This window comes from Mobula hypostoma, chromosome 8 (assembly GCF_963921235.1).
Source record: "Mobula hypostoma chromosome 8, sMobHyp1.1, whole genome shotgun sequence".
Classification (NCBI taxonomy): domain Eukaryota; kingdom Metazoa; phylum Chordata; class Chondrichthyes; order Myliobatiformes; family Myliobatidae; genus Mobula; species Mobula hypostoma.
Window position 1 is genome coordinate 113,074,790 of NC_086104.1, and position 24,632 is coordinate 113,099,421.

At 42.2% G+C, this 24,632-nt stretch overlaps 1 protein-coding gene across 5 annotated transcripts in view; it reads right to left on the reverse strand.

Moving 5' to 3' along the window:
- Positions 1 to 1,145: 1,145 nt before the first annotated feature.
- Positions 1,146 to 24,632, reverse strand: part of zgc:172136 (uncharacterized protein LOC566376 homolog) — a 128,450-nt gene continuing 104,963 nt past the window's right edge. For 4 of the 5 annotated variants that reach the window (XM_063056619.1, XM_063056623.1, XM_063056618.1 and 1 more), the window contains 3 exons: positions 10,490 to 10,609; positions 7,883 to 7,962; positions 1,146 to 6,638 (listed from right to left, as the gene is read on the reverse strand). In XM_063056619.1, coding sequence (XP_062912689.1) covers positions 6,357 to 6,638; positions 7,883 to 7,962; positions 10,490 to 10,609 — 482 coding nt within the window. In that variant the 3' untranslated portion in view covers positions 1,146 to 6,356. The remainder of the gene's footprint in view (positions 6,639 to 7,882; positions 7,963 to 10,489; positions 10,610 to 24,632) is intronic. The other variant, XM_063056622.1, reaches the window with a different exon arrangement.

Genomic DNA, 24,632 nt, shown 5'->3' on the forward strand with positions numbered 1-24,632 from the left:
TGCTCTCACTCCATCCTCCCGCCACCCCACTAGGAATAGGGTTCACCTGGTCCTCACCTACCATCCCACCAATCTCTGGGTCCAAGATATTATTCTCCGTAACTTCCGCCACCTCCAACGGGATGCCACCACTAAGCACATCTTTCCCTCCCCACCTCTCTCTGCATTCCGCAGGGATCGCTCCCTACGCAACTCCCTTGTCCATTCGTCCCCCCCCGTCCCTCCCCACTGATCTCCCTCCTGGCACTTATCCGTGTAAGCGGAACAAGTGCTACACATGCCCTTACACTTCCTCCCTTACCACCATTCAGGGCCCCAAACAGTCCTTCCAGGTGAGGCAACACTTCACCTGTGAATCGAGTGGGGTGATATACTGCGTCCGGTGCTCCCGATGTGGCCTTTTATATATTGGCGAGACCTGACGCAGACTGGGAGACCGCTTTGCTGAACATCTACGCTCTGTCCGCCAGAGAAAGCAGGATCTCCCAGTGGCCACGCATTTTAATTCCACATCCCATTCCCATTCTGACATGTCTATCCACGGCCTCCTCTACTGTAAAGATGAAGCCACACTCAGGTTGGAGGAACAACACCTTATATTCCGTCTGGGTAGCCTCCAACCTGATGGCATGAACATTGACTTCTCTAACTTCCGCTAAGGTCCCACCTTCCCCTCGTACCCCATCTGTTACTTATTTTTATGCACACATTCTTTCTCTCACTCTCCTTTTTCTCCCTCTGTCCCTCTGAATATACCTCTTGCCCATCCTCTTGGTCCCCCCCCTTGTCTTTCTTCCCGGACCTCCTGTCCCATGATCCTCTCGTATCCCCTTTTGCCTATCACCTGTCCAGCTCTTGGCTCTATCCCTCCCCCTCCTGTCTTCTCCTAGCATTTTGGATCTCCCCCTCCCCCTCCAACTTTCAAATCCCTTACTCACTCTTCCTTCAGTTAGTCCTGACGAAGGGTCTCGGCCTGAAACGTCGACTGCACCTCTTCCTACAGATGCTGCCTGGCCTGCTGCGTTCACCAGCAACTTTGATGTGTGTTGCTTGAATTTCCAGCATCTGCAGAATTCCTGTTGTTCCCACTTGTTGGGAATCACCATTGCTTAGTTAGTGTACAGAAACTGAAAGAACACCTACAAAGTAACAAAACAGCTGAAGAACTGTGTAGATATTTACCTGCCCAATCTGGGAAAAATACACCAAGAAATTTTAAGTTTGATGTTTTATTTTATCTGCATAATAAAGGTCCTTTCATGGAAAGGGTGTCAGTGAATATAAAATATTTTAGACTTAAAACTAGATCCTTAGTGTATACAAATAACAGTTCGACTATTCTATATTACAAATATTTAACCCCCCCTAGCAAATATAATAGGGGTTTAGACAAACATAATCTATTTCTTCAACATCTAAATAAACATGATAACTTGCATAATTACCAGTGCTTATTTATAATACTGTAATAAAGTTCTAAACAATATAACATGATTGTTCTTCAGCATTTTAAAGCAATCCTCGAGAAAGTGTACATACAGTTTTTCCAAATCTACAAACTAGGTAAAAAGTATTATTATTATGTCTTATAAGAACATATTACAGGTTTGAAAGAAATATAAATAACTCATTATACAACAGCTTGCACATTCAGCTCCTCAGTTCACAACATACTAGCACAGCCAATGTGTGTGTGTTTGATTAAGTGAACAAGAAAGTACATGAAGAAGGAAAAGAAAGCAAGTCTGTATGGCAATTGAGAAAGGGAAGGGAGTTTAGGAGAAAATATTTGGCTTATAAGGAAAAAAATGTAAATAATATTAACATTTTTAACCTGGTTGATTTATCCTAGCTGCTCATGTACTGTCAGGTTGCAGGCAACATATGTCAGGATGTAGGCATTCAGTTACAGAGTACCGCAAAGGACCTCATGTTGGCGCGTGGCCAAGTGGTTAAGGCGTCGGTCTAGTGATCTGAAGGTCGCTAGTTCAAGCCTCAGCTGAGGCAATGTGTTGTGTCTTTAAGCAAGGCACTTAACCACACATTGCTCTGCAACGACACTGGTGCCAAGCTGTATGAGTCCAGTGCCCTTCCCTTGGACAACATTGGTGGCGTGGAGAGGGGAGACTTGCAGCATGGGCAACTGCCAGTCTTCCATACAACCTTGCCCAGGCCTCAGTCAACATTGAAATCGATGAACAGCCAAAGAAGACGACTTCAAAGGAAGTCACAGAGAGAAAACAGTGAATATTAACTAAAATGCGACCTAGACCGAATGTTTATCATTTACAAAGCACTCAAACCATTGTGAATAGGGAAGATAAGGCCGAATTCTTACATAGGAGGGGCATTAGAATGTAATGCAAATTACTTGGAGAGAGCTTCACTAACAACTAGGTAAACATGTAAAAGGAGAAAGTACAGAAGAATATGGAGAAAGGACAAAGACACAGACTAGATGCTCAGTTCCATTTCAGAAGGATGAATAATCATCACTCTAAAGGTTTTTTTAAACAAGCACATTACAAAGTAATAAATATAATAAGGACAGGAAATAATTCTGCCTCTCTTCATCTCAGTATCTGAACTCTCAACTTCAAATCATCCATTTATACTATATTGTAAACACGAGGAAATCTGCAGATGCTGGAAATTCAAGCAACACACACAAAATGCTTGTGGATCACAGCAGGCCAGATGGCATCCATAGGAAGCACAGTCGATGTTTCGGGCCAAGACCCTTCGTCAGGAGTAACTGAAAGGACTAACTCTTTTTTCTCTCTCTGTCCCTCTCACAATAACTCTTTGCCTGCTCTCCATCTTCTTCTGGTGCTCCCCTCCCCCTTTCTTTCTCCCTAGGCCTCCCATCCCACAATCCTCTCCCTTCTCCAGCCTTGTATCCCTTTTGCCAATCAAGCTTCATCGCTCCCCCTCCTGTCTTCTCCTATCATTTTGGATCTCCCCTTTCCCCCTTCCACTATCAAATCTCTTACTATCTCTTCTTTCAGTTAGTCCTGACAAAGGGTCTCGGCCCGAAACGTTGACTGTGCTTCTTCCTATGGATGCTGTCTGGCCTGCTACATTCCACCAGCATTTTGTGTGTGTTGCTGTACTATATTGTGGTAATTTGGTCTATATTGCTAACTTTTCAGTAGACTGCATTGCAATATTAGCATTACTGTCATATATTCTCTTACTCTGAAGAACTTTTAAGGCAGTTAGGCACACATCAGCATCAAGGCTGCTCTGAAAAGCATGGCAATGCAATTCCTCATATTAAGTCTTACTTTTTTTTGTTCAGGAAATTCTTTTTCATACTCAAGTTGTGTATATTTTTAGGAAGGCAGCATTCATGGCCCATTCGTAGCTGACCTTGAGAAGCTGATAATAAAACTTGAAGGACTGCAGTCTGTGGTGAAGCTACTGTCAAGAGTGATATTAGGTTAGGCGCTGCTGGGCACGAATAGGCAATATATGTTGAGGTTTATGGCTTGGTAGACAACTTGGAGGTATTGGTGGTTCTGTGTACCTGCTGTACATGTCCCAAGTTGTTTTTAAGGAATTGCTACCCTGATTCCCATTGATGTAACAATCCAATAATTTCTGTTTTTATGTCAGTCTTCTGGAATTCAACTCTTCTATCCAAGTTGAGACCAAGGTTTTAATGAAATCAAAACCAAGTGGCGTTAAAACAATATAAACTAAGATGTGCCACATGGGTTATTTGGCTAAACGGAGAATTAATTCCACTCTCAGTAGTGGATATTGAAGTTTTTTCTTCTGCCCTGGACCGATTCATTGTCTGAGAAGTGAGGAAGAGAGGGATGGGTGGGTGGAATGTGATGCTTTACAAGCTTTTTTACATCAGCCTAAGAATGGATCTGCCACATTTTTATGTAAGCAAGGCTGAATGATCAATTTTCTACTTTGTATGTGCACCCAAGTGTTGTAACTGTACTATATGTGGCTATTTGTGCAGCTGATTCTGTGGCATAGAGCTTCAGCTCTGAAATTGTGATATTACAAAATGTTTGTTGCACCAATGCACTGAGTACTTTATCGATTTCAAGTAGTTATTGAATGGCATGAATGTTCTTGAATGCAATGTTCTTGAAGAATCTGGATTGGATCATTCCATCTACTCTGCCCTTGTATAGCTAAAGATGGGAGCAAACAGTTCAGCCTCATCTTTTACACTCATGCTATCATGGAGTTTTCTCCTTAGTTCAGCAGCTTTCTTGTGTCAACACTGCAAGACAAGTTTTGATTCAATCTGTTGGCTGTTGGATTGCTTAAATGTGCTCATATGCATGCCAACCTCCATTGCAGTTTCACTGAAACAGCTCCCATTTTCAGATATGTTTGATGCTGTTTCTCATGTCTCCATGAGAAAACAGACATTAGTTTGACATTGATACTTGAATGAGGTATATGGTTCATCCAGGTTACAGGATGTGGTGAAGTACAATTTTGTTCTTTCTGATGGATTACAGTGACTCGTGGTTCCCCAGCTTGCAGCCACTAGAGAAATCAACAAGACCATGGCATTTCTTTCCATGAGGATTCTGTGATGGTCCATCACCTGCAATGTTGTCAAAGGCATATACTTTGATAATGTAGATCTGTGAAGATTATATCAGTGGGTTTATATCTTTCTCTTCAATTTGCCCTCTGCCCCATTTCAGTGATTGCAACCTAGTCAGTAGTATTGCTGTTAAGCCACTCTAAGTAGTGGATATTGAAGCCTTTCCTTGCTGCTTTGGACTGATTCATTGTCTGAGGGGTGAGAGAGGGGTGATAATTCATACAATTTGACTTTTTACGTTACAATATTACTGAAAAGTTTGTTTCAAATGAATACCTGCAGAATATACCAGCACAATCTGGCTCAGTTTATCACAAACTATATCACAACTCTATCACTAGATCAGTGGAAACAGAAAAAGTAACATCAAGAGATAGGCAGGAATATGAAGCTGCAATGGATTCTTTCCTGAGTGACACACCAAAAATGTTGGAGGAGGTTAGGCAGCATCTATGGAGAGGAATAAACTGTCGACATTTTGGACTGGACTGAGATTCTTTCCCTCCATTTTAAGAATGATGATTTTTGTAGTTTCAATACAATTTTACTTGAAACTATTTCAGGGGTGGCCAACCTTTTACATTCCATGCGTCAATTTTTTCATTCACGAGCTCAGATGCGCCATATAACTCTTGTAACCCCATTCAATTCTTGTAAAAATATGTTAATATAAAACTCGTGTGTAAAAAAATCGCATCTGAACTCGAGCGTGAAAAAATTGACGCATGGAATGTAGAAGGGTGGCCACCCCTGACTATTTAGTCATTGAGGTGGATACTTGGTCTGCCACCTCTAGAGTCAGATTTAGTTATCACATGTACGTTGAAACATACAGTGAAATGCATTGTTTGTGTTGACAACCAATACAGCCTAGAGATGTGCTGTGGTCAATCTGCAAGCGTTGTCACACATTCCTTGTTACGCAATATTACCACAGTATTACCCATCATGACTGGACTTCTATTGTCCTTTCTAACTCAGTTGTTCATCATTCTGCAGTAATGCAAAAGTAATAACTGGGATGTGGAGTAATTATTGTCATTTGAAGCATCAGTCCTTTTACCACCAGTTAAAGATTTCTGTAAAATAAGTATAATCATTCATTGGTACCTACTAGCACACTATTTAAATTCCTCTTTAAAGCAGAGAGGAATGTAAAAATAAAACAGTCAATAATTTTCTGAAAAAAAATTCTATCCTTGCTGAATAGTTTGTTAAAAGTTAACTTTCAGGTTAGCTTACTCCTGAAATACAATTTGGTCTTATTGCTGAAGGATTAACAAATGAAGGTGATCTGTCAGGATGGCATGCAAACAAAAGTTTTTCACTGTATCTCAGTGGAACTAATTCTACTTCCATTCTATATAATTCACAGCTTCCCAATTCAACATTATTGGAATACCTCACAAATTTGCTGCACTATCTGCATTTTTCTTATTTGGGCAAATGTCAAATTGCTTGCAGAAGTCGCCATGAAAAAAATGTGTTCGTTGCTGAAATATGAATTAAGTATAAAATTCATTACAGCATTACCACAGCAAGTTCCAAAATAAGTGCTGCTGGTTCTGACAGCGAGTCTTCAGCTAGGATGATGAGGTATAAAATAATCCATTAAGGTATTTGCAATAATTACTTTCAGGATCAAGTTTTTGGATGTTCACTCAGTGTGGGCTCTTACTGGAGGATATTTTGCGTTCCTTCTTTAACAGTCAAAGTAGATCAGTCCAAGTTTTGCTGGTGAACATATCCACTGTACTTATACAGTCTTTAATTATACCAAAAATTCTCTTAGTTGTTCATCTCCAAGAAGATCCAAGGACAGACAGTTCATTGAACGTTTACTATAGAAAGTGGACTTGGTCTTACAATCTGCTGTGGAATAAGTATAACAAAATTGGCTGTCCTTGTCCTCATTGATACAGCCAAAAGTGTAGCTCTGAGAGTTGTCTGAAGACAAAGTAGAGCACAAAGGTGGTTGTCGTTGGTACAAGCGTACATCATCTAAACTCTGACTGTGCCGATCAGTTGAGTTTCTTGGCTTAGAACGTGAGGCCTGTAAAGGTGAAGATATATTTATTCATTCAATGTAGTTATTTGAAGTTCTGAAAACCAGCTCTACCCTGGGATGTGTACCCGTACTTTTTTTTTTGTTTAATAACCCTGTTATTATCAGAGGAAAACTGGTATCACAAACACATTATAGAAAATAAAGCAAAAAGATGGGTTCACCTTGTATAATTACAAGACACCCAAACTGTTGGTTTGTTAATCAACATTGTAAATGCTTGTGCCAAACAATCAAATTAGTGAGACACAATTTCTCCCACACAACGTCATCCTATTCCTTCTCGGTTTCTGACTTTCCAAATGTACCTAAAAATATTTTTGTCCTGAAGTGAAACTGGAATATACTTATTTACAAATCAGTCACTCTCAGTCTGGATATTCAACAGACTCTTTCTAGCAGAAATCATCCACAAAGCAAATTCTATATCAAGGCTGCAGTGGCTGATATAATTCTCCAATGCACTTCTAGAGCTTGGTGTGGGAGTCATACTGAAAGTGCTCAATGATATCTATTCCTGTTCTAAGATCATCTGCCATTAAGGTCTACTGAGGCACTCAGTTGTACTGGAATATCTACCGGGTATTGAATCACTTTCCTTCAATGGCTTACTTTGCAGCACCAACCCTTCTCTTCAGTTTTGCTCAAAACTCCACAAATCTCAGGCCCTGATCTGCCATGGATACTCTGAACCACTAATTCTGCTGGATTCTAACCCCACAGGTTGATTCTGTCAGTCTAAGTCACTAATCAATTTGGCTACAGGTACACATCTGTTGTGCACATGTGGCACACCCATAGGAACATTACCCACCACGTAATTCAGTACGTTGAGTCTGCTCCACCATTTTCTTTCCCTTTGTCAAGCCCATTGTTCTGTTCTCCCAGTAACCTTTGGCACCCTTAGAACCTACAAACCCCTGCTTTAAAAATACCCAATAACTTGACATCTGTGGCAATGAGTTCTACAGATTCACCACCCTCTGGCTAAAGAAATACTCCTCATCTCTGTTCTAAAGGGAAGTGCTATTCTGAGGCTATGCACTCTGGTCCTAGACTCTCCCATTAGGGTAACCAGAATTTCTAGGCAAAGCGTTTCAATGAACAGACTCTCCTAATAAAACAGTAGATGAGCTCTCATAAATTTAGTACATGTTGAACTACTCATAGAATGTAAAATGCAGAGAATTGGACAACAGTTTCTCAACCAGCTGTTAAAGCCCATTCCATACCTGTGAGAGTGTGTTGACACTTTGCCCTTGAAGTTTTACTGAAAGATCACATAAACTCTCAATGAGTTCAGTACTAATACCTATAAAATTAAACAGACTGTCAATTCATTGGTAAAATAGCATCAGAATCTATCATTTTCTAGTAGAATATCAGTTCATAATGGTACTATTTAGTATCGTTTTAGGCTCTGTTAGAAACATTTCCCGATACTGTAACTGGACAAGATTTCGGCCAGGAGACACACGAGACTGCAGATGCTGGAATTTGGAGCAACACACAAAACACTGGAGGAAATCAGCAGGTCAGGCAGTATCTATGGAGGGAAATGTACAGTCCACAATTTTAGATTAAGATGCTTCATTTGTCTAGATGAAAGATTTCAACTGTCCATTTCCCTACATGGATGCTGCCTGACCTACTGAGTTTCACCAGCATTTTAAGATTTTGACCAGTATTGTTAAGGCCACTTCCGTGGTTATCATTTGTTAGCATGCAGTCCAATTTTGTTACGAAAGTGACATGCAGAATTCCTGTTGTTTGACAGGATATTTACTGTTTTGGGGTTTCCATCATCCTTAAGTTGAAAAATAATATTAGCATCCTCAGCAATAGGCATTCTCTGTAGAATTCTGTAAGATCTTTCAAGGAAAAGATTACCTGATAAAGGCTGAATAATTCAGAATGTACCAGATCAGGAGCAACAAACAATCTGCTGTAAGAACTGGAAAAAGTAGTGGCCCAGTCCATCACAGGTAAAGCTCTCTCTTCCATTAAACAGAGAGTACTGTCACAGGAAAGCAGCATTCATCATCAAGGACCCCCACCACCCAGGTCATGCTTTCTACGCACTGCTGCAATCATGAAGGTGGTAATGGAGCCGAAGAACCCGCACCACTAGGCTCAGGAACAGATGATATCAGGCTCCTGAACCAGAGGGGACAACTTCACTCGCTCCATCACTGAACTGTTCCCTCAACCTATGGACTCATTTTCAAGGACTCATCTCATGATCTGAATATTTATTGCTTATTTATTTTCCCTTTTGTACAAACGCACAGTTTGTTGTCTTTTTCAGTTTGTTCGTTTGTCCTGTTGGATGCTATCTTTCATTGATTCTATTGTGTTTCTTGGATTTACTGTGTATGCCTGCAAGAAAACAAATCTCTGATCCCTGATTCAACACTGGCTTAATCATGGGGCAATTTACAATGACCTACCAACTAGTATGTCTTTTGACTGTGGGAAGAAACCGGAGCACCCAGAGGAAACCCACGGGGTCACAGGGAGAATGTATAAACTCCTTACAGGCAGTGGCAGGAAATGAGCCTGGGTCACCTCTACTGTAAAGTGTTGTCTTAACACTGCGCTACCATGCTGCCCTGATTCTGATTCTTGCATTGCTTTTCAGACCCCCTACATCCTCACACTCTTTGCTAGGTGTGTATTCTCCTCCAGTTCTGCAACCTTCATGTGTTATCTCAGCTTTCCCAATTCCGCCTTCTGGAGGTTCCCCAGTCTCCTTCACTTCACCATAGATACATATGCCTTCAGTACTAAGGTTGTAACAAATTTAAGTGGACAATTTAAAAGTCTCCTTACATTTAACTACTTAAACTTTGTCCTTAAATCTTGTCTGTTTTGTTACTGCCTGAATATATATTTGACAGTGGTGTATAAGATGATGAGGGGCACTGACAGAGTGGACACCCAGAGAAGAAATAGCTAAAACAAGAAAGGGGCATAATTGTAATGTTTGGAGGAAACATATTCTGTAATAATTGGAGGAAAGTACAAAGGGGGATGTCAGAGGCAAGATTTTTTTTAAACACAGACAATGATGGGTGCATGGAACATGCTGCCAGGTGTGGTGGTACAGGCATATATGTTGCAGATATTTGAGAGACTCTTAGAAAGGCACATGGATGAAAGAAAAATGGAGGGCTATGTGGGAGGGAAGAGTAGATTGATGTTGGAGTAGGCTAAAAGGTCAGCACAACATTGTGTACTGAAGGGCCTGTACAGCACTGTACTGTTCTATGTTCCAGTAAAAATTTTAAAGTTATGTCACATGTACAACATACAGTGAAATGTGTTTGCTTCAACGATAAACATAGTCTGAAGATGCTTTGACATGCTTCCCACATAGCATGCCCACAACTTAAAAATCCTACCCTATACACCTTTGGTACTGGGACAAAACCAGAGCATCAGGCGGAAACCCATGCAGTCATGCGAAGCTACTTGTATGGTTTCACGTGAAGTATTATTTGATAAGTATTTATTTGTGTAAATTGCCTTCTAATGTTTATGATGCTAAAAGCAATGTAAATGCATAAAACACAAACGACAGGAACTCTGCAGATGCTGGAAATTCAAGCAACACACATCAAAGTTGCTGGTGAACGCAGGGTCTCGGCCTGAAACGTCGACTGTACCTCTTCCTAGAGATGCTGCCTGGCCTGCTGCGTTCACCAGCAACTTTGATGTGTAAATGCATAAATCTTAGTTATCATCATTCACAAATTCCATTCATTTAAGGTATGGATCTTGACACCTGCCTCCCTCCATATCCAAGTGAAAGTCACTATATAATAAATAGTCATTACCAGTTTCTGACTCGCCTTGTTGGTAATCCCTTTCTTCAAGGGAGTTGTCAACAGATTCACCTTCAATCAAACTGTTTGAATGTGGTATCCTTCGTGAAGTATTGATAGGTACCTCCTCTTCTGTTACAGGAAATAGAAGTACTTTATTATTGAAGAATCTTGATTTAAACATGATACAATTTTATAAAACTGCATACCACTTCATCAGTGTCCCTGCATGTTGATTTAGAAAGTAAAAATTGTATTCATAAGGGCATTGGTCCAATTTAAACATGTTGTTCTCTATCTATTATACACAATGTACAATTATTTCAGTATACAAGCTATCCCTAGTGAATAAACAAACCATGAGACCATAAGATATACGAGCACATTTAGGCCATTTGGTCCATCGAGTCTGCTCCACCATTTCATCATGGCTGATCCAATTTTCCTCTCAACCCCAATCTCCTACCTTCTCCCCGTATCCCTTCATGTCCTGACCAATCAAGAATATATCAATCTCTGCCTTAAATATACATAAAGACTTGGCCTCCATAGCTGCCTATGGCAAAGAATTCCACAGATTCACCACCCTCTGGATAGGGAAATTCCTCCTCTCCATTCTAGGAGGATGCCCCTCTATTCTGAGGCTGTGTCCTCTGGTCTTAGATTCTCCCACCATAGGAAACATCCTCTCTACATCCATTCTATCAAAGCCTTTCACCATTCAATAATTTTCAATAAGGTCACCTCTCATTCTTCTGAATTCCAATGAATACAGGACCAGAGCTATAAAACGCTTTTCACATGTCAAGCCCATTCAATCCTGGAATCATTTTTGAACCCTCTCCAGTTACCCTCTTCAGCATATCCTTTCTTAGATATGGGGCCCCAGAACTGCTCACAATACTCCAACTGCTTTATACAGTCTCAACATTATATCCTTGCTTTTATATTTTAGTCCTCTTGAAATAAATGTTAACATCACATTTGCCTTCCTCACCACAGACTTAACCTGCAAATTAACCTTCAGGGAATTCTGCACAAGGACTCCCAAGTCCCTTTGCACATCTGTTTTACATATTTTCTCTCCATTTAGAAAATAGTCAACCCTTTCATTTCTGCTTCCAAAGAACATGACCATACACTTCCCAACACCGTATTCCACCTGCCATTTCTTTGCCCATTCTTGTAATGTGGCTAAGTCCTTCTGTAGCCTCTCTATTTCCTCAAAACTAGCTGCCCCTCAACCTACCTTCATAATTATCTGCAAACTTTGCAACAAAGCTATCAATTCCATCATCCAAATAATTGACATATAATGTAAAAACATCAGTCCCAGCACAGCCACCTGAGGAGCACCACTAATCACCGACAGCCAGCCAGAAAAGGCTCCCTTTATTTTGACTCTTTGCCTCCTGCCAATCAGCCACTGCTTTATCCATGCTTGAATCTTTCCTGTAATACCATGGATTCATAGCTTGTTAAGCAGCCTCATGTGTGGCACCTTGTCAAAGGCCTTCTGAAAATCCAAGTACGTAACATCAACCAATTCTCCTTTGACTATCCTGCTTGTTGTTTCTTCAAAGAATTCCAACAGATTTGTCAGGCAAGATTTCCTCCTGAGGAAACCATGCTGACCATGACCTATTTTATCGCGTGCCTCCAAGTATCCTGAGACATCATCCCTAATTATCAACAACATCTCCCCAACCAATGAAGTCAGACTAGCTGGCCTGTACCATCCTTTCTTCTGTCTCTTTTCATTTTTAGACATCTTTTAAACTGATTTTTTTTGAAGTTGGAAAATACAGAAACGCACAATTAGTAATCATACTTGCATGGTACCGAAATTAGTGGCATCAAAAGCAAATAAAACTTATAAGAAAGAGCAATTACTAAAGGTAGAGAGAGAGAAAATGAGTTCTGTAATTCATAGGAAGCAATGGACGTACATGCACTCAGTGGCCACTTCATTATGTACACCTTGTTATTGCAAATATCTAATCAGCTAATCATGCTCAATGCATAAAAGTATGCAGACGTCGTTAAGAGGTTCAGTTGTTGTTCAGACCAAACATCAGAATGGGGGCAAAATGTTACCTAAGTGACCTTGAACATGGAATGATTGTTGGTGTCGGACGGGGTGCTTTGAGTATCTCAGAAATGGCTGATCTGGGGCTTTCACACACAGCAGTCTCTAGAGTTTACGGTGATTGGTGCGAAAAACAAAAGCATCCAATGAGCAGGAGTTCTGTGGATGAAAATGCCTTGCTAACAAGAGAGGTCAGATGAATCACAGAATCATTGAAATCTACAGCACATTACAAGCCCTACGGCCCACAATGTTCTGCCAACCATTTAACCTACTCTAGAAACTGACTAAAATTACCCTACCGCATAGCCCTCTATTTTTCTAAGCTCCATGTACCTATCTAAGAGTCTCTAAAAAGAACCTACTGTATCCGCCTCTACTTCTGTCACTGGCAATGCATTCCACATACCCACCACTCTCTGTGTGAAAAACTTTCCTCTGACATCCCCTTCTACCTACTTCCAAGCACCTTAAAACTTTGACCCCTCATATTAGCCATTTCAGCCCTGGCTATCCACGCAATCAATGCCTCTCATCATCTTATACACCTCCCATCCTCCATTGCTCCAAGGTTCACTCAACCTATTTTCATAAGACATGCTCTCCAATCCAGGGAATGTCCTTCTAAATCTCCTCTGCACTCTCTCCATAGTATCCACATCATTCCTGTAGTGAGGTGACTAAGGTCTTGTAGAGCTTTAACATTACCTCATAGCTCTTGAACTCAGTCTCATGGTTGAGAGGCTGGTCAAGGACTACATCTGCAGCTTGCTACCACCCAAAATGGACCCCCTACAATTCGCTTACTGACACAACCGATTGACAGATGACACAATAGCCACAGCTTTACACATCTGGATAAGAAGAATGCTTATGTGAGAATGCTGTTCTTGGACTACAGTTGAGCCTTCAACAACATAATTCCCGCCAGGCTCGACAAGAAGCTCAGAGACCTCAGCCTTCACCCCGCCTTGTGTAGATGGATCCTGGACTTCCTGTCAGATCGCTGGCAGGTGCTAAGAGTGGGCCCCCTCACCTCTGCCCTTCTGACCCTCAACACAGGTGCCCCTAAGGGCTGTGTCCTAAGCCCCCTCCTTTACTGTCTGTATACCCGTGACTGTATCGCCACCCATAGCTCCAATCTGCTAATTAAATTTGCTGATGACACTACACTGATTAACCTAATCTCAAAAAATAATGAGGCCGCCTACAGAGAAGTCATCAGCCTGACACAGTGGTGTCAAGAAAACAACTTTTCCTCAATGTTGCAAAAACAAAGGAGCTGATTGTGGACTACAGGAGAAATGGAGACAGGCTAACCCCTATTGACATCAATGGATCTGGGGTTGAGAGGGTGAACAGCTTAAAGTTCCTCCGCATAAACATCACCGAGGATCTTATGCGATCTGTACATACTAGCTGTGTGGTGAAAAAGGCACAACAGTGCTTCTTTCACCTCAGACGGTTGAAGAAGTTTGGTATGGGCCCCCAAATCCTAAGAACTTTCTACAGGGGCACGATTGAGAGTATCCTGACTGGCTGCATCACTGCCTGGTATGGGAACTGTACTTTCCTCAATCGCAGGACCCCGCAGAGAGTAGTGCGGACAGCCCAGCACATCTGTAGATGTGAACTTCCCACTATTCAGGACATTTACAAAGACAGGTGTGTAAAAAAGGCCAAAGGATCATTGGGGACCCGAGTCACCCCAACCACAAACTGTTCCGGCTGCTACCGTCCAGGAAACGGTATTGCAGCATAAAAGCCAGGACCAACAGGGCAGCTTCTTCCACCAGGCCATCAGACTGATTAATTCATGCTGACACAACTGTTTTTCTATGTTATATTGTCATACATACTATTCCTTAGAAATTACTATAAATTGCACCTTTAGATGGAGACATAACGTAAAGATTTTTACTCCTCATGTATATGAAGGATGTAAGTAATAAAGTCAATTCAATTTAAAAAAACTCCACCTGTCACTTCTCAGCCCAGTTCTGCATTCTACCGATGTCCCACTGTAATCTCTGACAACTCTCCAGACTATCCACAACACCCTCAACTTTTGTATCATCAGCAAACTTACTAACCCACCCTTCTACTTCCTCATCCAGGTCATTTATAAAAATCACAAAGAGTGTCCCAGAACAGATCCCTGTGGAACACCACTGGTCATGGTCCTCCATGCAGAATACAAACTATCTACAACCTTCCTTTGCCTTCTGTGGGCAAGCCAAATCTGCACTTACAAAGCAATGTCTCCTTGGATCCCATGCCTCATTACTTTCAAAATGAGCCTTGCACGGGGAAACTTATCAAATGCCTTACTGAAATCCTCTTGCTCTAAAGAGATGCCAGTCTATATTAGGAAAGTTAAAATCACCCATCACAACAACCCTATTATTATTGCACCATTCCAGAATCTGCCTCACTATCTGCTCCTTGATGTCTCTGTTACTATTGTGGGGAGGGGGGTCTATAATAACACCCAGTAGAGTTATTGCCCCCTTCCTGTTACTGATTTCCACCTACACTGACTCAGTAGACAATCCCTCCATGACTTCCTCCATTTCTGCCACCATGATACTATCCCTGATTAGCAATGACACTCCCCCACCTCTTTTGCCTCCCTCCCTGTCCCTTTCGAAACATCTAAAGCCCAGCACATTCAGCAGCCATTCTTGCTCCTGAGACATCCAACTCTCTGTTATGGCCACAATGTCATAGTTCCATGTATTGATCCATGCTCTAAGTTCATGCATTTAAATAGACACATCTCAAACCATCTGGCTGAGTGCATCTTTGCTCTACCATCTGCTTGTCCTTCTTCACAAACTCACTACAAACTGTCTCTACTTGTACGCCAACCATCCCATCCTCTGCCTCTTCACTTTGGTTCCCAATCCTATGAAAATCTAGTTTAAACCCTCCCCAGTAGTATTAGCAAACATCCCTCCCAGGAAATTGGTTCCCTTCCAGTTCAGGTGCAACCCGTCCCACTTGTACAGGGCACCCCTTTCCCAGAAAAGGTTCCAAAGAACTTAAAACCCTGCCCCCTGCACCATCTCCTCATCCACTCATTCGTCTGTGCTACCTTCCAGCTTCGACCTTCCCCAGTTCTTTGCACCGGGAGTAATCTGGAGATTGCTACCTTGGAGGTCCTGTTCTTCAGCTTCCTTTCCAACTCCCTAAATTTACTGCGCAGGACCTCTACCCCCGCCCCCCACTGCTTATGTCATTAGTATCAATATGTGCCACAACCTCTGGCTGCTCACCTTCCCTTCTAGAATATTCCGCAACTGCTTAAAGACATTCGGGACCCTAGCACCCAGGACTCTTTTGCTGCTGCAGAATCTCTTATCTGTCCCCCTAACTCTCGAGTTTTCTATGACCATTGTTCCACTTGACTTCACCGACCACAGTCTGGTTGCTGCTGCCTTGCCCAGATAGGTCATTCCTTCAGCAGTATCCAAACGGGTATACCTGTTGCTGAGGGGAATGGCTATAGGGGGACCCTGCATTGACTTCTTTCTCCCTTTACCTCTCTGTGTTCATCCATCTATTTCCCAAATTCTGCACTCTGGATGTAACCACCTGCTCAAAAGTCATCTAACAAAAGCTCTGCCTCCCAGATGATCCTAAGTTCATCCAACTCCAGCTCCAGCTCCTTAATGTAGACTTTCAGGAGCTGGAGTTGGCTGCACTTCCCGCAGGTGTAGTCATCAGGGAGACCATCAGGTTCCATGAATTCCCACATCCTACAGGAGAAGCGTTCCACTGCCATATCTGCCATCCTGCCTGCATGGTACAATGGGCAACCAAGACCAAATCTTCTAACCTGTGTCTTTGGCCTCAGCCTCTTGAGTCAAAGCCTGACACTCCCACTCTCACTGCTGGCCCACTCCCACTCCCATCCCGCTTGTCCCCACTTTACTTTTATTTACTTCGAAGTGCTCTGTTCCCGTTGCTGACTGGGCATCCGGAATGTCTGAACACCCGCAAAGTTCTCTTTTTATTCAAGCTTCACCGACCGATGAGTAACCTCCTCAAAATCCTCAGTTCCCATCGCTGATTGGGCCTCCGGAATGCCCAAATGCCCATGAAGCTCTCCTTTTATTCAAGCTCCGAGGTCAGATGAGAATGGCCAGATTGGTTCAAGCTGACAGGAAGACAACAGTAACTTAAATAACCATGCATTTCAATAGTGGTGTGCAGAAGAACATCTCAAATTGAAGTGGATAGGCTACAGCAGAACATCACACCAGGTTCTACTCCTGTACCTAATAAAGCAGCCACATTGGATTTTTGAACTTAATAATATCAGGAGCACTCATTTGTATCTACAAGAATCCGTAAGTCAGGTGATCATAACATGGGGACAGCTTGTATTTGAAAACCTGATGAGATCACAAGCAATCAATGGTCTAGTTTGGACAACAGATTATCTTTGCAACTTTATGATGCTGATTGGCTAAAACATATCTGATTCTCACTCTATGGACATTAGACCACAAGACCATTTGACCAATCAAATCTGCTCTGTCATTCCGATTTATTATCCCTCTGAACCTCATTCTCCTGCCTTCTCTTTATAACCTTTGACACCATAACAAATCAAGAACTTTAAATATAATGTGCTTTAAATATACACAATGACATGGACTCCATACTGTACGTGGTAACAAATTCCAGAGATTCACCATCTTTTATCTAAAGAATCTCCTCATCTCTGTTTTAAATGGATGTCTCTGTATTTTGAGGCTGTGCCTTCTGGTCCAACATTCACCCACTATGGGAAACATCCTCTCCACATTCACATTCTAGGCCTTTCAAAAATCAGTAGGTTTCAATGAGATTTCCCCCCCACCCCCACCTCATTCTTCTAAGCTCCAGTGAGTACAGGCCCACAACATCAAATGTTCTTCATACACTAACACTTTCATTCCCGGTATCATTTTTATGAACCTCCTCTCGACCCTCTGCAATGCCAGCACATCTTTCTTAAACAAGGGGCCTAAAACTACTCACGATACTCCATGTGTGATCTGACCAATGCCTTATAAAACCTTAGCAATATGCCCTTGCTGGTTCTGGTTCACACTGCAATAAAAGGGTGCTATGGTAGCCAAGCAGTTAGCGCAACAGCTCAGGGTTTCAGAGTTCAATTCCAGCATCCGCTGCAAGGAAGCTTGTGTTCTTCCTGTGTGCACGTGGTTTTCCCTCAGGTGCTCCAATTTCCTCCCCAAAGTTCAAAGAGCTTAACATCAAAGATTATACTCTGTATTGACAGGACAGGCAGGAAGGAAGGCATAGGCGGTGGTGTGGCTCCATTGGTAAGAGATGTAATTACATCTTTAAAAAGAGGTGATATATGGTCAGAGAATGTTTAATCTTTGTGGGTGAAGTTAAGAAACTGCAAGGGTAAAAAAAAATCATGGGAATCATATATTAGTAGCCAAGATGTGGCATTGAGATTGCAAAGGGAGTTGGAAAAGGCATGTCATAAGAGTAATGTCACAATTGTAATGGGGAACTTCAATATGCAATGGGATTGGGAAAATCAGGTTGTCAGATCACGCGAGAGCGAATTGTTGAATGTGTACGAGACAGCTTTTTACAGCAACTTATGCTTAAGCCTACAAGGGGAAAGGCCATCTTAGATTGGGTGCTGTATAATAAACCAGATCTTATTAGGGAGCTTAACATAAAGGAACCCTTAGGAGGCAGTGATCATAATAAGATTGAATTCATACTGTAAGAGGGAGAAGCTTAAGTCACATGTATCAGTATCGCAGTGAAAGGTACCCCTTGCCCATCCTCTGGGCTTCCCCCCTCCCACTTCCTTTCTCCCTAGGCCTTCTGTCCCATGTTCCTCTCATATCCCTTTTGCCAATCAACTTTCCAGCTCTTGGCTCCATCCCTCCCTCTCCTGTCTTCTCCTATCATTTTGGATCTCCCCCTCCCCCTCCCACTTTCAAATCTCTTACTAGCTCTTCTTTCAGTTAGCCCTGACGAAGAGTCTCAGCCCGAAACGTCGACTGTACCTCTTCCTAGAGATGCTGCCTGGCCTGCTGCGTTCACCAGCAACTTTTATGAAGTTTCTGGGAATAGTTCAAAAGGCGCAGGATAGATATGTACCACAGAAGAAGTTCTCAAATGGCAGGGGTAGGCAACTGTGGCAGACAAGGGAAATTAAGGACTCCATAAAAGCCAAGGAGAGGGCATATAAGGTAGCAAAAGTGAGTGGACAGTTGAATGATTGGGAAGCTTTTAAAATCCAACAAAAGGCAACTAAAAAAGCTATAAGAAGGGAAAAGATGATATATGAGGGCAAAATAGCCAATAATATAAAGCAGGATACTAAAAGTTTTTCAGTTATATAAAGAGTAAAAGGGAGTTGAGAGTTGATATTGGACCACTGGAAAATGATGTTGGTGAGGTAGTAATGTGAGAAATGGCAGATGAATTTAATGAATACAGGTGTCCCCTGCTTTTCGAACGTTCGCTTTATGAAACCTCACTGTTACAAAAGACCTACATTAGTACCCTATTTTCGCTTTCAGAAGGTGTTTTCACTGTTAAGAAAAAAAAATTCAGCGCGCGATAAAAAATCATAGCGCGATAAAAGGCCCCAAGCAGCCTGCTCTCCCCTGGATTTGCTTTAACACGTGCCTGTGAGCAGCTGTTTGCAAGATGAGTCCTATGGTATTGGAAAAGCCTGAAAGAGCTCGTAAGGGTGTTACACTTACGGTAAAACTAGACATAATTAAGCGTTTCGATCGCGGTGAGTTTGGCTTGTGGAAGCTAATGAACATGATGTTGAAGAGGTTTTGGCATCCCATCACCAAGAACTGACAGATGAAGAGCTGATGCAATTGGAAGAAAAGAGGATAACAATCGAAACCGAATGAGTAATGATAAAGTACGACTTTAATTTTGAAAGGGTACTTCGGTTTAGGGGATATTTGCAGGATGGTTTGAGTCCTTACAAAGAACTGTATGATAGAAAAATGCGCGAGGCTCAGCAGTCAAGCAAGCCTTCCACATCAGCTACAGCAGACGACAAACCTCGACCTTCGACATCATGGCGGGCAGAGATAGGAGAAGATGAGCTGCCTGCTCTAATGGAAACAGGTGACGAGATGACACCCCAGTGTCCCACCACCCCAACCCCAGGCCATGGACAGATACCAATTCGCGAAGAATGCAAAGGTAGCCGGGAGGCACACAGCACATCTTTAAGAAAAAAGCCGAAATAAACATGCTAATTAATTAGGTGCCGCCGACACGTAATTGTTGGCCCAGATCAGAGACGACGCAATTGGAAATCAGCACTGATCTGGGCCGACAATTACGGGCAGCACCTAATTAATTAGCATGTTTGTTTCAGCTTTTTTCTTCAACATGTGCTGTGTACCTCCCGGCTACTGCTGGACCCCTGAGTTCTTCACGGCAATGTATCGCTTAGCGGCCTGGAGGGTGGGGGGCCACTGCACCACCCCAGTCTGCGACGATTCAGTCTAACTCACCATCATCAGTGGGCTCGCTGTCTTCCCGATTCCTGTAAGTGATACTACACCGTACTTACATTATTTCTACTTTATATAGGCTGTGTATTTTTACATGTTATTTGGTATGATTTGGCAGCTTCATAACTTAAAAATTACTGGAGAGCGCTTGCGCCGTGTTTTTGCCAACAGCGCTTGCGTGAGATTTTCTGCCGACGGCGTCTGCGTGAGATTTTTGCTACGGAGATCTGTGCCGGCAATGATTGTGGAAAAGTATTTCTACTTTATATAGGCTGTGTATTTATCATATCATTCCTGCTTTTACTATATGTTACTGTTATTTTAGGTTTTATGTGTTATTTGGCATGATTTGGTAGGTTATTTTTGGGTCTGCGAATGTTCACAAAATTTTCCCATATAAATAAATGGTAATTGCTTCTTCGCTTTACGACATTTCGGCTTATGAACCGTTTCATAGGAACGCTCTACCTTCAGATGGCGGGGGAAACCTGTACTTTGAATTAGTCTTCACTATGGAAGACAGTAGCAATGTGCCAAAGGTCTGTGAGTGTCAGGGAGCAGGAGTGAGTGCCTTTGCTATTACAAAGGGAAAAGTGCTAGGCAAACTCAAAGGTCTTAAGGTGGATAAGTCACCTGGACCAGATGGACCACATCCCAGGGTCCTGAGAGAGCTTACTGAATTGATTTTTCAAGAATCACTTGATTCTGGCATGGTTCCGGAGGACTGGAAGATTGGAAATGTCACTTCACTCTTTAAAGAAGGGAAGAAGGCAAAAGGAAGGAAATTATAGGCCAGTTAGCCTAACCTCAGTGGTTGGGAGAGTGTTGGAGTCTATTATTAAGGATGAGGTTTCAGGGTACTTGGAGAATAATGATAAAATAAGTCAAAGTCAGCATGGTTTCTGTAACAGGAAATCAAACCTGACAAATCTGTTAGAGTTCTTTGAGGAAGTAACAAGCAGGGTAGACAAAGGAGATGTCATCGATGTCATTTACTTGGATTTTCAGAAGACATTTGATAAGGTGCCGCACATAAGGCTACTTAACAAGATAAAATCCGATGTTGTTACAGGAAAGATACTGGCATGGATAGAGAAATAGCCGACAGGCAGGAGATAGCAAGTGGGAATAAAGGGGGCTTTTTCTGGTTGGCTGCCAGTGACTAGTGGTGTTCCTCAGGGGTCAGTATTGGAACCTCTACTTTTCACATTGTTTGCCAATGATTTGGATAATGGAATTGATGGTTTTGTAGCAACATTTGCAGATGATATAAAGATAGGTAGGTAGTGCTGAGGAAGCAATGCAATTGCAGCAGGACCTAGACAAATTGAAAGAATGGGCAAAAAAGCGGCAGATGAAATTCAGAGTTGGGGAATGTATGACAATGCACTTTGGTAAAGGAAACAATAGTGCGGACCATTATCTAAATGGAGAGAAGGTTCAAACACCAGAGGTGCAGAGGGACGTAGGAGTCCTTGTGCAAGACTCCCAGAGGTTAATTTGCAGATTGAGTCAATGGTAAAGAAAGCAAATGCAATGTTGGCATTTATTTCAAGGGGAATAGAATATAAAATCAAGGAGATAATGCTGAGGCTTTATAAGACACTACTCAGGCCGCACTTGGAGTATTGTCAACAGTTTTGGGTCCCATATCTCAGAAAAGAAGTATTGTTATTGGAGGAGGTTGATGAGGATGATTCTGGGAATGAAGGGGTTAACATATGAAGAGCGGTTGGCAGCTTTGGGTTTGTACTCACTGGAATTTAAAAGAATGTGGGGTGCTCTCATTGAAACCTGACGATATTAAAAGACTAGATAAGGTGGATGTGGAGAGGACGTTTCGTATGGTGGGGGTATCCAGAACTAGAGGGCACAGCTTCAAAATTGAGGAATGACCTTTTAGATAGAGGTAAGCAGGATTTTTTAATACTTTTTCTTAGCAAGAGTAATGAATCTGTAGAATGCTCTGCCACAGACTGCGGACTAGGCCAAATCTGTGAGTATATTTAAAGCAGAAGTTGACAGTTTCCTGTTTGATCAGGGCATCAAATGTTATGGTGAGAAAGTAGGTGTATGGGGTTGAGTGGCATCTCGGATTAGCCATGATGGAATGCCGGCGCAGACTCGATGGGCTGAATGGCCTAATTCTGCTCCTATGCCTTATGGTCTTTTGGTCTAATGATGTACCGGTTAGTAGATTAATTGCAGATTGTCCTGTGATTAGGTTAGTGGTTAAATTGGTGGGTTGCTGGGCAGTGCAATTTGAAGGACCAGAAGGGCCTGTTCCACGCTGTATCTCTAAATAAAAATGAAAGTAAGAGTCTTATTTATTCAGAATTCTAAAATCTGAATATCAGGCAAGAGTTCATTTTATAAAAGTGCATTTTTATCTCTGTTTCAAAGGGACATTTCAAAAAAATGTTTAACATAAATATCCAGCATCTCTCAATGTATCTCATCATAGTTCTTGCACCTAATTTGTCAATCTGCACTGCACTTCCTCTGCAACAGTAGCATTATATTCTGCATTCTGTTATTGTCTTCCACTAGTACTACTGTACCTCTATGTTATTCTCCATAGACTGATCTATCTGGATGACACTGCATCTCGGTTCCAGTGATAATTACTTTTTACACCAATTGGTATAATGATGTTTAAGTGATTAGGAGAATGATTCTAATTTACCAATATACAGCCATACAATGCTACAGCATAGAACATAAGAACATAAGAAACAGGAGCAGAAGTAGGCCATCCGGCCCGTCGAGCCTGCTCCACCATTTGCCAAGATCATGGGCTCATCTCCACCTACCTGCCTCTCCCCCATAACCCTTAATTCCCCTACTATGCAAAAACCTGTCCAACCTTGTCTTAAACATAGAAACATAGAAAATAGGTGCAGGAGTAGGCCATTCGGCCCTTCGAGCCTGCACCGCCATTTATTATGATCATGGCTGATCATCCAACTCAGAACCCTGCACCAGCCTTCCCTCCATACCCTCTGATCCCTTTAGCCACAAGGGCCATATCTAACTCCCTCTTAAATATAGCCAATGAACTGGCCTCAACTGTTTCCTGTGGCAGAGAATTCCACAGATTCACCACTCTCTGTGTGAAGAAGTTTTTCCCTAATCTCAGTCCTAAAAGGCTTCCCCTTTATCCTCAAACTGTGACCCCTCTTAAATATATTGGGCAGAGAATTCCATAGATTCACCACTTCTTGGGAAAAGCAGTTCCTCCACATCGCCATCCTAAATTTACTCCTCAGAATCTTGAGGCTATGCCCCCCAGTTCTAGTCTCACCTAACCAGTGGAAACAACTTTCCTGCTTCTATCTTATCTATCCCTTTCATAATTTTATATATTTCTATAAGATCTCCTATCATCCTTCTGAATTCCAGCAAGTATGGTCCCTACGACTCAATTTCTCCTCAAAGTCTAACACTCTCATCTCTGGGATCAACCTGGTGAACCTCCTCTGCACTGCCTCCAAAGCCAGTATATCCTTCCTCAACAAAAACAAGAGAAAATCTGAGCAACACACACAAAATGCTGGAGGAACTCAGCAGGCCAGGCAGCATCTATGGAAAAGAAAACAGTTGACATTTTTAGGCCAAAACCCTTCAGCAGGACTGAAATCCTTCCACAACAAGGAGACCAGAACTGCACGCAGTAACCCAGGTGCGGCCTCACCAGTACCCTGTATTGTTGCAGCATAACCTCCCTGCTCTTAAATTCAATCCCTCTAGCAATGAAGGCCAACATTCCATTTGCATTCTTGACAGCCTGCAGTACCTGCAAACCAACCTTTTATGATTCATGCACAAGCACTCCAAGACCCTCTGCACAGCAGCATGCTGCAGTCTTTTACCATTTAAATAATAATCTGATCTTCCATTTTTCCTTCCAAAGTGGATCACCTCACAATTATCAACATTGTACTCCATTTGCCAGATCCTTGCCCACTCACTTAACCCATCTATATCTCTCTGCAGACTCTCTGTATTCTCTGCACAATCTGCTTTTCCAGTCAATTTAGTAACATCAGCAAACTTAGATACACTACCCTCAGTCCCCTCTTCCAGATCATTATTGTTTATCGTGAACAGTTGCAGGCCCAGCACTGACCCCTGCGGTACACCGCTCACCGCTGATTGCCAACCCATGTATCCCAACTCTCTGCTTTCTATTAGTTAACCAATCCTCTAACCATGCTAATATATCACCCCAACAATCTAAGTAAATAACGTCCATCTGTTCCCCTCTATCCTCTGAGCTCATTATAGCCTCAAAGAACTCCAGTAAGTTTGTCAAACAGGACCTGCCTTTGCTGAATCCATGCTGCATCTGCTAGATGGATCCATTTATTTCCAGATGCCTTGCTATTTCTTCTTTAATGGCAGCTTCAAGCATGTTCCCAACTACAGATATTAAACTAACTGGCCTATAGTTACCTGCCTTTTGCCTACATCTGTTTTTGAACAGTGCGTGACATTTGCTGTGTTACAATCTGCCGGGACCTGCTCAGAGTCC